The sequence below is a fragment of the Oncorhynchus keta genome, chromosome 2, assembly GCF_023373465.1.
Source record: "Oncorhynchus keta strain PuntledgeMale-10-30-2019 chromosome 2, Oket_V2, whole genome shotgun sequence".
Lineage (NCBI taxonomy): Eukaryota > Metazoa > Chordata > Actinopteri > Salmoniformes > Salmonidae > Oncorhynchus > Oncorhynchus keta.
Genome location: NC_068422.1, coordinates 47,732,159 through 47,747,962, shown reverse-complemented (window position 1 = coordinate 47,747,962; position 15,804 = coordinate 47,732,159). Strand labels below are relative to the sequence as shown.

Below are 15,804 nucleotides of genomic sequence, written 5' to 3'. Positions count from 1 at the left end.
CCAAATTGCTTTAAGATATCGTAGTGCTGTTTGTTTGTGTCTGTAGGGCAGACAATTGACTACTAGTATTCAACATTTTAGCAATATCAGAGCTTGCAATATTGGGTTACATGAGCATATGTGCCCCCCCCTCCAGCCAGGCATTATTCTGCACTGTTTGAGTTAAGGGATTGTGTCAAAATATCTATCAATTTAACCCCTTTTTCAGTAAAACAATTTCATACAACCATCTATTACATATATAGGAGACCTTATATGGAAAAACCTGATAGTGCTTTGTTATACATAGGTTGGGGGTATCTCAAAAACGAAAGCTTTTTTTATAGGATTTGCCGCTGGCTTAGAAGGATCCATTCACATCACTAAAGAACAACTCCATCTTAGCACGGTCCCAGATATGTTTGTGCTGTCTGGCCAAATATGACAATGACCATAGGAGTTGGCAAACACAGCACAAACAAATCTGGGACCAGGCTCACCGACCCACAACTGCTAAGACAGTCTCTGAGTGAGCCACATCAGTCAGGATGGGAAGCCATTAAATGAGAAACCCCTCATTAATAAAAACAAGTCCAACCCTGCTATTTCCTCAGTAGGAGTAGGCCCTTTCACACACACTGGTTACACTTCTCTTATTGTATCCAGATGTTGCTTGGATAATATTCTGTCTTTTTCAGAATATGGAGTTAATTCAACTTGAAAGCAAGTTCTACTGGCCTGACCACAGGGTCTAAAAGGCATATAATTCTCATCATGTGCATAAGGCCTGTAGTGACCATTAAGACCCTGACACTGCCATGGCGTCATACACTAAATAATTACCCAGACACCAAACGCCCTAGGTGTGTGTGAATCAACTCATCTCTTCTTACCGTAGGCTATGTATTCCATTTCATATGCAGCAGGTAGCCTAGTGGTTGAGAGCGGTTGGGTCAGTAACCGAAAGGTCACTGGTTTGAATCCCTGAGCCAATGAGGTAAAACAAAAGCAAGGCAAGGCACTTAATCCCAATTGCTCCTGTCAAGTCGCTCTGGATAAGAGCGTCGGCTAAATGACTAAAAAGTACAATTATATACATTCTACACAGAGGCCACTGAGGAGCCTTGAGGAAATCAAAGAGGGCCCTGCTCCTTATTCAGTGTGTGTGGGTATGTGTCTGTGTCTCATTTCTCAGTGTTAAATGAGCTGAACAGACATAGCCTTGACCCCCATCTGAGGAAGCACCTGATCCTGGCAGGAAACTTCTCCTCCCTCCGTTTCCCCCTCGTTTGAGAATGACACTTGACCCGAACGCAATGTCAGACACCCCAAAGGAGGAGAAGCACTTTAAGATGTGTTCACCCTGACATCTGCTACTCATCACATCACTTTGGAGAAGAAAAAAAATGGACGACATGGCTGGAATAACAGCAAGATTGCACCTTGGATAGTTTGGTATGAGTGAGAACTATTGTCCGGTACGAGTGAGGAGGCAAGCTCTGTCATTTGTCATCGTATCGACTGTCATTCTCAGTAATACCTTGACCTATATCACCAGGTGCTGAACAAAAGCAGCTGATACGTGATGAAATGCTAATGGCCACAGTATAGTAGTGCTGCCTTCCATGACATAAAGTGAACCCATATGGAGATAATAAGCTGCAAATAACATTACAAGAAGGGGTTGTTAGAGCACTGTACAGTGTCCAATCAATTGTAGGAGGCTGTTGTAGAGGGAGTCCTGAACATTATCACGTTAATCCCATAATGGATGTGTTAGGGTGAAAGGAGAATTCTATACTCGAACCAGCCTAATTCCACTCCTGGCTCTATGTCATAGGACTGTGTGGAATTACCCTGTAATTGCTTGGATTGTTCTACATAATGAAAGACACACTCGGGATTATGTAGAATAACTTCAGAATGTCTCTAGAGTTGTGTACATGGATACACCCCCCACCACACACACACACACACACACACACAAACACACACACAGCCATTTACATTTCTAGCAGTGACGCGTGTTATTTTCTCATCCCAGTGCAATATCCTCTAAGCATGTGCAGGATATGGGGAATGTAGGAGCAGAGTTGCTTTCAGACATGAGATGTGATTCCCCCATGGTTCAGAGCACACAGCAGAGCATATCACAAAGCTGAGATGGAAACACCAGAACACTCTAGCTAGCTACCACACCAATCTCTTCCTCATATACACAGGGGTGATCCGACAGACAGCAGGGAATATCCAGCCATTGAATTTCAGACATACTCCTCATAACCCATACTCATTTATTTTGGGGGACAATACAAATTCAAACATATACAGAAAAAAATATATTGAGATGCTTACTCTATGTAGGTGTTCTGTATGCCTTATGTAAACACAGATAGTGATGGTGTGAGATAACTTACCACATCTGAGCTGTGTCTCCCTCAGGTTGCGGACCTCCAGGCCGTGGAGGTGTGTGGGGTACACACACAGGGTGTCGTTGCCCAGGCGCACACCGTTCGCCCTGGCCCACACCAGCAGCCACTCCAGCTGACAGTCACAGAACAGAGACTCTGTAGAGAAGTGCCTGAGGGGATACGACAATGGTATTACAACCATCATCAAACTGTGTAGGTGTCATGGTACAGTGTGTGTGAGTGAGTGATTATATGATTGTGTGTGTGTGTGTGTGTGTGTGTGTGTGTGTGTGTGTGTGTGTGTGTGTGTGTGTGTGTGTGTGTGTGTGTGTGTGTGTGTGTGTGTGTGTGTGTGTGTGTGTGTGTGTGTGTGTGTGTGTGTCATTTTGTTTTCTTACAGGACTTTGAGAGACAGGAGGTGTGTGAATAGTCCCACCGGCAACGAAGAGAAAATATTTCCAGATAGATTCCTGTGGGGAGAAAAGGGTAAATACACATCAAACTGGTTTATTTTGTACAAGTAAAACGCCACAGTATCTGCTAATGCATTACTTTGAAAGAGGCTTATCTAAGAAAAACAACATATTTCCTACACACGCATCTCAAATTGTGCATACCGTACTGTATGTTTTCAATTTAGAGATTACTCACAATTTAGAAAGATTGCCAAGGTCTACAAACATTTCAGGAGAGAGGCAGCCAATCCGATTGTTGGAGAGATCCCTATAAGGACAAAAAGCAAACTTTAAATTGTGGCTTAGAGATAAGCCAAGCACATCTGACTTAAAGCATTAAGGGCACTGATCATAGCAGAAGAGCTGGCAGTGAGGGGACGTGTTTGTCTGAGAGAACACAGAACGAGCTTGGCTGTGACAACAAGTGTGTGTGTGTGTGTTATGTGCCGTCTCGTCTCATAATAATCTATTAACGAGAGCTTAAGCAGCTCAAGGAACTGTGATGTTAAACCACCAGTCCAATGTTTATTTATTCCAACTCGCGAGATATCAACAATGACCTTCTGTAACCCCCTTCACCTCTCACATCCCCATCCATCCTCACACACGCACACGCACACACACACTGAGAGCTGTCGTGGCTCCGTGCCCTTTCCCTCTGTAATTAAAGAGCTGCTTTGCTGGAGCAGCTGTGGGAAAATAAGCAAGGCACTCGAGTAATCACCAGTTGGGGAGCACTTAAATTAGCACTCTGCTGCTCCCAGAGCCAGGCGCACACGCCAAAGTTACTATAGTAAATGAAAACTGAAAATAAAATAAAAACTCAAATTGGAAAAACAATTTAGTCAACTGAAATAAAGGAATTAAGAAAAACATTTTAAAAACTAAAACTATGCTGTATCTAGACGTGTATGGGATTATTTTGAGAAGGTCGCTGGAAAGGAGAAAAGGTAAACGTATTGTAGAATCCTGAAAAAGGCAGCGTGTGTGGCACAGATATGAAAGGGAAAAACCTAACCAACCTCTAAGTTCATCTGAACAGCACCCACAAAGAATTTCAGGATAAAGAGGTGAGACAGACGTTATTTTATCTTTGGAATTCGGGTCAGAATTCTTCTCTTGGTATCATATGAACACACTTAGAACGTGAAAAATGTGTGAGCTTTACAAAATGAGTTTGACAATTTGCACACATTTATTCACTGGCAACAAGAAGGGTCTCAAATAGTACTTTAGTACCCCTGCTAAAGGCCTAAAACACATAAATGTCGCCTCTCATGCATAAGGCTAATTTCTGACCCGAACACTAAAACAAAATAATATAAAAACTGAATAAAAACTAAAACTGAATAAAAACTAGTAAATCAAGTCTGAAAACGAAAACTAAAATACAAATCTAAAAACAAATAGAAAATCACAAAACTACAATAAACTTGGCACACGCACCCCAAATCAGCACTGTTGCAACACCCCAGCAGCCTAAAAACCCCTAACAATCACGGAATTAAGTCATTTACGCGAGAGAGACAGAGAGAGAATGTGTGTGTGTTTCATCTACCACTTCAAGAAAGAGTGAAGCTGCTTCTTCTTCTTTAATTATGATGAAGCCATCAAATGAAGCTCTTCTGTCATAATTGCCCTGTGGAATAACTCACCCCTCTCCCCAGCCTCCCCTCAACTCGCCAACGGCCCCCTAAGACCCTGGCCTTGTCACTCTGGGTAGCCCAACCACTATGACAAACCCCTTCATACTCACAGTCTCCTCAGAGCCACCAGTCCACGGAAGGCCCCGTGCTCCACCGTGCTAATTAAATTATTCCTCAGGTCCCTAGAGAGACAGAGAGAGAGAGAGAGAGAGAGAGAGGCAGAGAGACACAGAAGATAGAGAGAAGGGAGGGAGACAGAGACAGATAGAGAAAAAGCGAGAGAGAGAAAGAGCGTGTGCGTGAGAGAGAGGGAGAGAGACACAGAGACACAGACACAGAGAGACAGAGAGAGAGAGAGAGAGAGAGAGAGAGAGAGAGAGGAGAGAGAGAGGAGGGAGATAGAGCCAGATACAGACAGAGAGAGAAAGAGCGAGAGAGAGAAAGAGCGCATGAGAGAGGGGGGAGACAGAGACAGATAGATAGGGAGAGGAGGGAGACAGACAGACAAAGAGTGCGTGCGAGAGAGAGAGAGAGAGAGAGAGAGAGAGAGAGATACTTATTAAGCAAATATGGGTTTTAAGAGTCACATTGCTGGAGACAGGGAAGGGGACTGCCCCTTAAAATGCTCCCGTCTGGCAGTAGTGGTTGGCAGTTAGCAATGATATTCACTGAGCTGAGCTCTCATTGGGGACAAGCATGCAAGCTCATTGTGACATTAAGATGTAAACTCTAGCCTCACTCTAGCCTCCCTCCAACAAAATTCTATACTGTATATCCATTTAAAAACATTAGCTTTGGTTGTTTAGAGAAATAATGAAAGATTAGTGTTTTTTTCACCATCTAATCATGGCATGGGGCTGTTCAATGACAGATGTGTATTTGTTTAAAATCTATCACATGATGGTTTACTTATTTAGAGAAACAAATAATCATGTATTTTTGCTAAATGCTATATATCCGCCTCGCTCTCAGAGAAATAAGTAGTACTTCTAGGTTTACACAGTCAAATGTTACAAATAACAACTTTTTTTTATAAAGAACTGACTACAAATGATACATTTGACATCAGTGCATTCAGAAAGTACTCAGACCACTTGACTTTTCCCACTTTGTGTTCTAAAATGGATTAAATCGTCCCGTCCCCCCCCCATCAATCTACACACAGTACCCCAAAATGACAAAGCAAAATCAGGTTGTAGACATTACATTTACATCTAATTTAAGTCATTTAGCAGACGCTCTTATCCAGAGTGACTTACAAATTGGTGCATTCACCTTATGACATCCAGTGGAGCAGCCACTTTACAATAGTGCATCTAAATCTTTTAAGGGGGGGGTGAGAAGGATTACTTTATCCTATCCTAGGTATTCCTTAAAGAGGTGGGGTTTCAGGTGTCTCCGGAAGGTGGTGATTGACTCCGCTGTCCTGGCGTCGTGAGGGAGTTTGGTCCACCATTGGGGGCCAGAGCAGCGAACAGTTTTGACTGGGCTGAGCGGGAACTGTACTTCCTCAGTGGTAGGGAGGCGAGCAGGCCAGAGGTGGATGAACGCAGTGCCCTTGTTTGGGTGTAGGGCCTGATCAGAGCCTGGAGGTACTGAGGTGCCGTTCCCCTCACAGCTCCGTAGGCAAGCACCATGGTCTTGTAGCGGATGCGAGCTTCAACTGGAAGCCAGTGGAGAGAGCGGAGGAGCGGGGTGACGTGAGAGAACTTGGGAAGGTTGAACACCAGACAGGCTGCGGCGTTCTGGATGAGTTGTAGGGGTTTAATGGCACAGGCAGGGAGCCCAGCCAACAGCGAGTTGCAGTAATCCAGACGGGAGATGACAAGTGCCTGGATTAGGACCTGCGCTGCTTCCTGTGTGAGGCAGGGTCGTACTCTGCGGATGTTGTAGAGCATGAACCTACAGGAACGGGCCACCGCCTTGATGTTAGTTGAGAATGACAGGGTGTTGTCCAGGATCACGCCAAGGTTCTTAGCGCTCTGGGAGGACACAATGGAGTTGTCAACCGTGATGGCGAGATCATGGAACGGGCAGTCCTTCCCCGGGAGGAAGAGCAGCTCCGTCTTGCCGAGGTTCAGCTTGAGGTGGTGATCCGTCATCCACACTGATATGTCTGCCAGACATGCAGAGATGCGATTCGCCACCTGGTCATCAGAAGGGGGAAAGGAGAAGATTAATTGTGTGTCGTCTGCATAGCAATGATAGGAGAGACCATGTGAGGTTATGACAGATCCAAGTGACTTGGTGTATAGCGAGAATAGGAGAGGGCCTAGAACAGAGCCCTGGGGGACACCAGTGGTGAGAGCGCGTGGTGAGGAGACAGATTCTCGCCACGCCACCTGGTAGGTGCGACCTGTCAGGTAGGACGCAATCCAAGCGTGGGCCGCGCCGGAGATGCCCAACTCGGAGAGGGTGGAGAGGAGGATCTGATGGTTCACAGTATCGAAGGCAGCCGATAGGTCTAGAATGGTGAGAGCAGAGGAGAGAGTTAGCTTTAGCAGTGCGGAGCGCCTCCGTGATACAGAGAAGAGCAGTCTCAGTTGAATGACTAGTCTTGAAACCTGACTGATTTGGATCAAGAAGGTCATTCTGAGAGAGATAGCGGGAGAGCTGGCCAAGGACGGCACGTTCAAGAGTTTTGGAGAGAAAAGAAAGAAGGGATACTGGTCTGTAGTTGTTGACATCGGAGGGATCGAGTGTAGGTTTTTTCAGAAGGGGTGCAACTCTCGCTCTCTTGAAGACGGAAGGGACGTAGCCAGCGGTCAGGGATGTTTGCAAATGTGTTAAAAATAAAAAAACACTGACATTTCACATTTAAGTAAGTATTCAAACCCTTTACTCAGTACTTTGTTGAAGCACCTTTTGCAGCAATTACAGCTTTGAGTCTTCTTGGGTATGACGATACAAGCTTGGCACACCTGTACTCGGGGAGTTTCTCAGGGGCACGTTGACATATCTCCCACAAGGTCAAAAACGGGGACCCGAACCAGCGACCCATCAACCCTAGCTCCCAACCATCAGGCCACCAGACCTCCAAGATCCCCCCTCACAGTTCCCCAAGAGCTGCCCCTCAACCATCCGATCTAAGGGGCTTTTATATAATTCTAAATTCATTAATAATAATAATTGTGCGCCGCCCTATGGGACTCCCAATCACAGTCGGATGTGATACAGCCTGGATTCAAACCAAGGACTGCAGTGATGCCTCTTGCACTGACATGCAGTGCCTTAGACCACTGCGTCACTTTGGAGCCATGACCAATATGACCAATAGATATTGTCCTGCTAATAGCCCATCCTAGAAACACTGTTTGCAGAATTCACAGCCTGCTACGCTTGTGAAAAACAGGGTTAATAGTCATAATACCTTTTCCCCCTTCCACATGTTAAAGGTTCCAATTGATAAAGTTTTTTTATTCATTAGTATATTTGAGTTTAACTACAATATTTGTTGAATTATTTGTTCAGTTTTTTCTGGTGGATTAAACTGAAATTGCAACCAATCACGGCCAGCTGTGACACAGCCAACCTAACTAAGAAATACATTTGAGGATACAATTCTCCCCCTTACCATCCTTCTTGGCAAGAGTCTATTGTCCTGCTAATAGCCCATAATGGTGCTGTACCGGTCGAGAGTAGGCTACAGTACTACAGTAAGAGCAAAATAATCTTAACATTTCCACACCCTAATTGTAGTCTAACCAATACCCAAACAGAGATTCAGTGAAAATAAAAATCTTGTTGATTTATCAAGATCAGTTCCCATGCTTGTCTCAGAGCAGCGCTGTCTTGACCTCTGAATGCTGTCTCTTCCATTCATTTTGAAAGAGTATTATAACATTTAACTTCACTAGGGTAGGGGGCAGTGTTCCCAAAATAAACTGCCTGCTACTCAGGCCCATATGCTAGGATATGCATATAATTAGTAGATACAATTAGTAGATACAATTGTAATTAGTAAAAATGCATATACTTAGTAGCACATTAAGGTCCTGGAGTGGCCTAGCCAGTCTCCAGAACTTAATCCCATAGAAAATCTGTGGAGGGAGCTGAAGGTTCGAGTTGCCAAATGTCAGCCTCAAAACCTTAATGACTTGAAGAAGATCTGCAAAGAGGAGTGGGACAAAATCCCTCCTGAGATGTTTGCAAACCTGGTGGCCAACTACAAGAAACGTCTGACCTCTGTGATTGACCTCTGGGTTCTGCCACCAAGTACTAAGTCATGTTTTGCAGAGGGGTCAAATACTTATTTCCCTCATTAAAATGCAAATCAATTTATAACATTTTTGACATGCGTTTTTCTGGATTCTTTTGTTGTTTTTCTGTCTCTCATTGTTCAAATAAACCTACAATTAAAATTATAGACTGATCATTTCTTTGTCAGTGGGCAAACTTACAAAATCAGCAGGGGATCAAATACTGTTTTCCCTCACTGTAAATGAATAATTGTAATGCTATTTATTTAATGCTATATTCGTATGTTAAACACTTGTATCTTTTTCAATGTTTATGATGAGTATTTCTGTTATTTGATAAACATAAAACACCAATTTCAAATGAGTTTTTTTGACATAAAGATTAACTTTATCGAACAAAACACACATTTATTGTGTAACATGAAGTCCTGTGAGTGCCATCTAATGAAGATCATCAAATGTTAGTGATTAATTTAATCGCTATTTCTGACTTTGTGAGCCCTCGCCTTGGCTGGAAAATGGCTGTATGGTTCTGTGACTAGGTGCTGACCTAACATAATCGTCAGGTGTGCTTTCGCCGTAAAGCATATTTGAAACCGGACACTGTGGCTGGATTTACAAGAAGTTTATCTTTAAAATGGTGTAAAATACTTGTATGTTTGAGGAAATGTAATTATGGAATTTCCGTTGTTTTGAATTGTTGTCGAGGTGGGACGCTAGCACTTGTACCATAGAGGTTAAGGTACGACCCAGATGCTGTCAGGACCCGGTTACGAACCCGGGTCTCCAGAGTGAGAAACAGTCACTTAACCAACTGAGCCACGAATAGTCGGCAGAACCCAGAAGATGAGGCAGACACAGCAGTACTTGAGACAGTGTATTTAATGAAATAAAAAGTGAAGTTCTTCAGGAAAACATGTAACTCCACAACCTCAAAAGGAATACCACAAGAACAAAGGTAATCCTCCAAGACAAAAAGGTACATCCACAAGGTGGAAGGAATAGCACAAAAAGCCTCAAAAGATACTCAAAAACAAACAAACAAGAACAAAAAACAGAATTCCACAAGAGAGTCCACCGGGATCAACAAGAGTTCACAGAGTACTAGGGCTGGGTGCTAACATACAAACACAGAGCAAAGAACTGAGGAAAACAAAGGGTTTAAATATAATCAGGGGAAACGAGGCACAGGTGCAAATAATAATGGGGATCAAGGGAAAACAAAAGGTCAAAAGGCACAATGGGGGCATCTAGTGACCAAAAACCGGAACAACCCTGGCCAAATCCTGACAGATGCCAGACGGAGTTGAAGAGACAAAGGTTTATTCCTTAAACGGGGGCAGACAAGCGACAGGTCAAGGCAAGCAGGGGTCAATTATCTAGAGAGGGTGTAAGGGTCCAGAATGGCAGGCAGTCTCAGCGTCAGGCCAGGCAGTAGTCGAAACCAGGAAAGACTAGAAAATCGGAGCAAGAAACAGGCAGGAGCAGGGAAACAAATGCTGATAGGTTCTACGAACAAAACGAACTGGCCACAGACAAACAGTGAACACAGGTATAAATACACAGGAGATGATGGAGAATATGGGCGACACCTGGAGGAGGGTGGAGACAAACACAAAGACAGGTGAAACAGGTGAGGGTGTGACAAGTATTTTCCAGTAAGCAACAATTTGTTTACCTTCATTAGCCTACTTTGTTCCAATATTTCTGTCATTCAGTGATATTTATTAATTATGGATCCATAAGGGAATAAACATCTGCATTTTAAAATAGTATTTTTACAATTATTTTGTTAACGAAAGCATACAAATGCTGATGAAATACAGCACTGTACAGTATATGCTTTATCCGACATTTTGCGGTTGCATGAGGTCGCTCGCACGCACTTTAAACATTTGGATAATAAAGCATTGAAAGCATTTTGCACCTGAGGGCGATACGAAAATAAATGGTCTATTGATCTGCAGAGCTGTGATGATTGTATGTCCCATATAATAAACATATTGTTGGGAGCAAAAATTCTGTACAATAATTTTAGCTGAAAAACAAGTAATATTGACTCTATGGTCCTTTTATATATCAACTCATACCATGGATTCAGTACATCAAAAATCTCTTCAACATTTTTGCAATCTGTATGGCACAGAAAGTGTTCAGACCCCTTCCCCTTTTCCGCATTTTGTAACATTACAGCCTTATTCTAAAATGGGTTGAATAATTTTTTGCCCTCGTCAATCTACACACAATACCCCCATAATAACAAAGCAAAAATAGTTTTTTTGGAAATGTTTGCAAATGTATTAAAAAAAACTTAAATACCTTATTTACATAAGTATTCAGACCCTTTGATATGAGACGCGAAATTGAGCTCAGGTGCATCTTGTTTCCATTGCTCATCCTTAAGATGTTTCTACAACTTGATTGGAGTCCACCTGTGGTAAATTCAATTGATTGGACATGATTTCGAAAGGCACATACCTCTCAATATAAGGTCCCACAGTTAAAGTGCATGTCAGAGCAAAAACCAAACCATGTCGAAGGAATTTTCAGTAGAGCTCCGAGACAGGATTGTGTCGAGGCACACATCTTGGGAAGGGTACCAAAAAATATTTGCAGCATTGAAGGTCCCCAAGAACACAGTGGCCTGGATCATTCTTAAATGGAAGAAGTTTGGAACCACCAAGACTCTTCCTAGAGCTGGCCGCCCAGCCAAACTGAGCAATCAGGGGAGAAGGGCCTTAGTCAGGGAGGTTACCAAGAACCTGGTCACCCTGACACTCTAGAGTTCCTCTGTGGAGATGGGATAAACTTCCAGAAGGACAACCATCTCTGTAGCACTCCACCAATCAGGCGTTTATGGTAGAGTGGCCAGACGGAAGCCACTCCTCAGTTAAAGGCACATGACAGCGTGCTTGGAGTTTGCCAAAATGCACCTAAAGACTCTCAGACCAAGAGAAACCAGATTCGACTCTTTGGCCTGAATGCCAAGCGTCACGTCTGGAAGAAACCTGGCACCATCCCTACGGTGAAGAATGGTCGTGGCAGCATCATGCAGTGGGGATGTTTTTCAGCAGCAGAGACTGTGAAACTAGTCAGGATCGAGGTAAAGATTAACAGAGCAATGTACAGAGAGATCCTTGATAAAAACCTGCTCCAGAGCACTCAGAAAATCAGACTGGGGGCGAAGGTTCACATTCCAAAAGAAAATGACCCTAAGCACATAGCCAAGACAACAAAGGTGTGGCTTCGGGACAAGTCTCTGAATGTCCTTGAGTGGCCTAGCCAGAGCCCGGACTTAAACCCAATCGAACATATCTGAAGAAACCTGAAAATAGCTGTGCAGCAATGCTCCCCATCCAACCTGACAGAGCTTGAATAGAATGGGAGAAACTACCCAAATAAAGGTGTGCCAAGCTTGTAGGGTCATACCCAAGAAGACTTGAGGCTGTGTAATCACTGCCAAAGGTGCTTCAAGTACTGAGTAAAGTGTCTGAATACTTAGGTAAATGTGATTTCAGTTTATTTTTTATAAATTAGCAAAGATTTCTAAAATCCTGTTTTTGCTTTGTCATTATGGGGTATTGTGTGCAGATTGATGGGGGTATTTTGTTAAAATCCTGGCTGTATTTTAACAAAATTTGGAAAAAGTCAAGGGGTCTGAATGCTTTCCGAAGGCACTGTATATACAGTACCAGTCAAAAGTTTGGACACACCTACTCATTCAAGGGTTTTTCTTTATTTGTTACCAATTTCGACAATCTAGAATAATAGTGAAGACATCAAAGCTATGAAATAACACATACGGAATCATGCAGTAACCAAAAAAGTGTTAAACAAATCTAAATATATTTCAGGTTCTTCAAAAGTAGTCACCCTTTGTCTTGAAGACTGCTTTGCACACTCTTGGCATTCTCTCAACCAGCTTCATGAGGTAGTCACCTGGAATGCGTTTCAATTAATAGGTGTGCCTTGTTAAAAGTTCATTTGTGGAATTTGACATTTTAGCCATTTAGCAGATGCTCGTAGCCAGAGCGACTTACAGTAAGAGCATTCATCTTAACATGGCTAGGTGAGACTACCACATATCACATATCAAATATACAGGACACAAACATTCCATTCCAGATAAACAGTGGATATATAGAGTTTGCAACAACAACAAAAAATGTCATTTAATAAAAAATCTGAGAATAGTAATATTTTACAAACACATGAAGGGTACCCATAAGCAATCATTTCTGATGAAAAAACACAAATGCAAAACATTTTTGGAAATAAACTCTTCATATGTAAACCATACAATATAGAGTAGGCTACACTGTTAGCATATTTTTATTCTATCTAGAACTTAAAAGGATAATTTTTCTGTCCTCATATGAGATATCTTTGAAGAACCCTTTTTTGAACAAAAAAGGCGTTCTCCTATGTGGACAGGCGAAGAACTCTTTTGGAACCCTTTTCTAAGAGTGTAGAGAGGTGAAACCTAACAGTGTTGTTCCCAAAGATCACATGGTCAAGAGGACTCATTGACATGCAAAGACGTCAACTTTTACTAGTGCTGTACTACCATGATGAAACCCAGTCGTGAATACACAGCTAACTCTGAACGGTCCTCTCTATTCAGAAAGGAAATAACACTCTTTGTCTGTTTTTGAAGCTATAAGATATTACATACATTTTACAATGACCATCATATATTCAGTGACAGTGACAGTGAATGACAGTGCCATGTCAGACTGACACAAACATTAGAAACATTAGTGTCTTCAGCCAGGATCACTCTGTTCCCAATCCCCACTCCCAGTCCCTCGATTTCCCCAGACCCGACATTGCTAAAAATGGACTGGCATCATTTCATAACTCCACTTTTTGGTTGTCTCGGGCCAAAGAAAACTTCCTGAAATTGTGTCCCCCAGATTTCCTTTGACTGGGCTTGATGAGAATAATTCAGGAGTTATGAGAATTAGAAGGAGCCTGGCTCTCTCTCTCTGTCCAGGTCAAAATCAAATCAAATCAAATTTATTTGTCACAGTTAGCAGATGTTAATGCTCGTGTAGCGAAATGCTTGTGCTTCTAGTTACGACAATGCAGTAATAACCAACAAGTAATCTAGCTAACAATTCCAAAACTACTACCTTATAGACACAAGTGTAAGGGGATAACGAATATGTACATAAAGATATATGAATGAGTGATGGTACAGAGCGGCATAGGCAAGATACAGTAGATGGTATCGAGTACAGTATATACATATACATATGAGATGAATGATGTAGGGTATGTAAACATTATATTAGGTAGCATTGTTTAAAGTGGCTAGTGATATATTTTACATAATTTCCCATCAATTCCCATTATTAAAGTGGCTGGAGTTGAGTCAGTGTGTTGGAAGCAGCCACTCAATGTTAGTGGTGGCAGTTTAACAGTCTGATGGCCTTGAGATAGAAGCTGTTTTTCAGTCTCTCGGTCCCAGCTTTGATGCACCTGTACTGACCTCGCCTTCTGGATGATAGCGGGGTGAACAGGCAGTGGCTCAGGTGGTTGTTGTCCTTGATGATCTTTATGGCCTTCCTGTGACATCGGGTGGTGTAGGTGTCCTGGAGGGCAGGTAGTTTGCCCCCGGTGATGCGTTGTGCAGACCTCACTACCCTCTGGAGAGCCTTACGGTTGTGGGCGGAGCAGTTGCTGTGCCAGGCGGTGATACAGCCCGCCAGGATGCTCTCGATTGTGCATCTGTAGAAGTTTGTGAGTGCTTTTGGTGACAAGCCAACTTTCTTCAGCCTCCTGAGGTTGAAGAGGCGCTGCTGCGCCTTCTTCGCGATGCTGTCTGTGTGGGTGGACCAATTCAGTTTGTCTGTGATGTGTACGCCGAGGAACTTAAAACTTCCTACCCTCTCCACTACTGTTCCATCGATGTGGATAGGGGGGTGTTCCCTCTGCTGTTTCCTGAAGTCCACAATCATCTCCTTAGTTTTGTTGACCTTGAGTGTGAGGTTATCTTCCTGACACCACACTCCGAGGGCCCTCACCTCCTCCCTGTAGGCCGTCTCGTCGTTGTTGGTAATCAAGCCTACCACTTTTGTGTCGTCCGCAAACTTGATGATTGAGTTGGAGGCGTGCGTGGCCACGCAGTCGTGGGTGAACAGGGAGTACAGGAGAGGGCTCAGAACGCACCCTTGTGGGGCCCCAGTGTTGAGGATCAGCGGGGTGGAGATGTTGTTGCCTACCCTCATCACCTGGGGGCGGTCAGGAAGTCCAGTACCCAGTTGCACAGGGTGGGGTCGAGACCCAGGGTCTCGAGCTTGATGACGAGCTTGGAGGGTACTATGGTGTTAAATGCCGAGCTGTAGTCGATGAACAGCATTCTCACATAGGTATTCCTCTTGTCCAGATGGGTTAGGGCAGTGTGCAGTGTGGTTGAGATTGCATCGTCTGTGGACCTATTTGGGCGGTAAGCAAATTGGAGTGGGTCTAGGGTGTCAGGTAGGGTGGAGGTGATATGGTCATTGACTAGTCTCTCAAAGCACTTCATGATGACGGAAGTGAGTGCTACGGGGCGGTAGTCGTTTAGCTCAGTTACCTTAGCTTTCTTGGGAACAGGAACAATGGTGGCCCTCTTGAAGCAGGTGGGAACAACAGACTGGGATAGGGATTGATTGAATATGTCCGTAAACACACCAGCCAACTGGTCTGCGCATGCTCTGAGGGCGCGGCTGGGGATGCCGTCTGGGCCTGCAGCCTTGCGAGGGTTTTCCTCACGTCGGCTGCAGTGAAGGAGAGTCTGCATGTTTTGGTTGCGGGCCGTGTCAGTGGCACTGTATTGTCCTCAAAGCGGGCAAAAAAGTTATTTAGTCTGCCTGGGAGCAAGACATCCTGGTCCGTGACGGGGCTGGTTTTCTTTTTGTAATCCGTGATTGACTGTAGACCCTGCCACATACCTCTTGTGTCTGAGCCGTTGAATTGAGATTCTACTTTGTCTCTATACTGACGCTTAGCTTGTTTGATTGCCTTGCAGAGGGAATAGCTACACTGTTTGTATTCGGTCATGTTTCCGGTCACCTTGCCCTGATTAAAAGCAGTGGTTCGCGCTTTCAGTTTCACGCGAATGCTGCCA

The 15,804-nt window shown here is 43.7% G+C and overlaps 1 protein-coding gene across 2 annotated transcripts in view; it reads right to left on the bottom strand.

Annotated features, from left to right (window-relative positions):
* Positions 1 to 15,804, bottom strand: part of LOC118361386 (adhesion G protein-coupled receptor A3-like) — a 261,426-nt gene that overhangs the window by 200,131 nt on the left and 45,491 nt on the right. For both annotated transcript variants that reach the window (XM_052477897.1, XM_052477901.1), the window contains exons 3-6: positions 4,602 to 4,673; positions 3,042 to 3,113; positions 2,789 to 2,860; positions 2,397 to 2,560 (exon numbers count right to left, since the gene is read on the bottom strand). In XM_052477897.1, the coding sequence (XP_052333857.1) occupies positions 2,397 to 2,560; positions 2,789 to 2,860; positions 3,042 to 3,113; positions 4,602 to 4,673 (380 nt within the window). The remainder of the gene's footprint in view (positions 1 to 2,396; positions 2,561 to 2,788; positions 2,861 to 3,041; positions 3,114 to 4,601; positions 4,674 to 15,804) is intronic.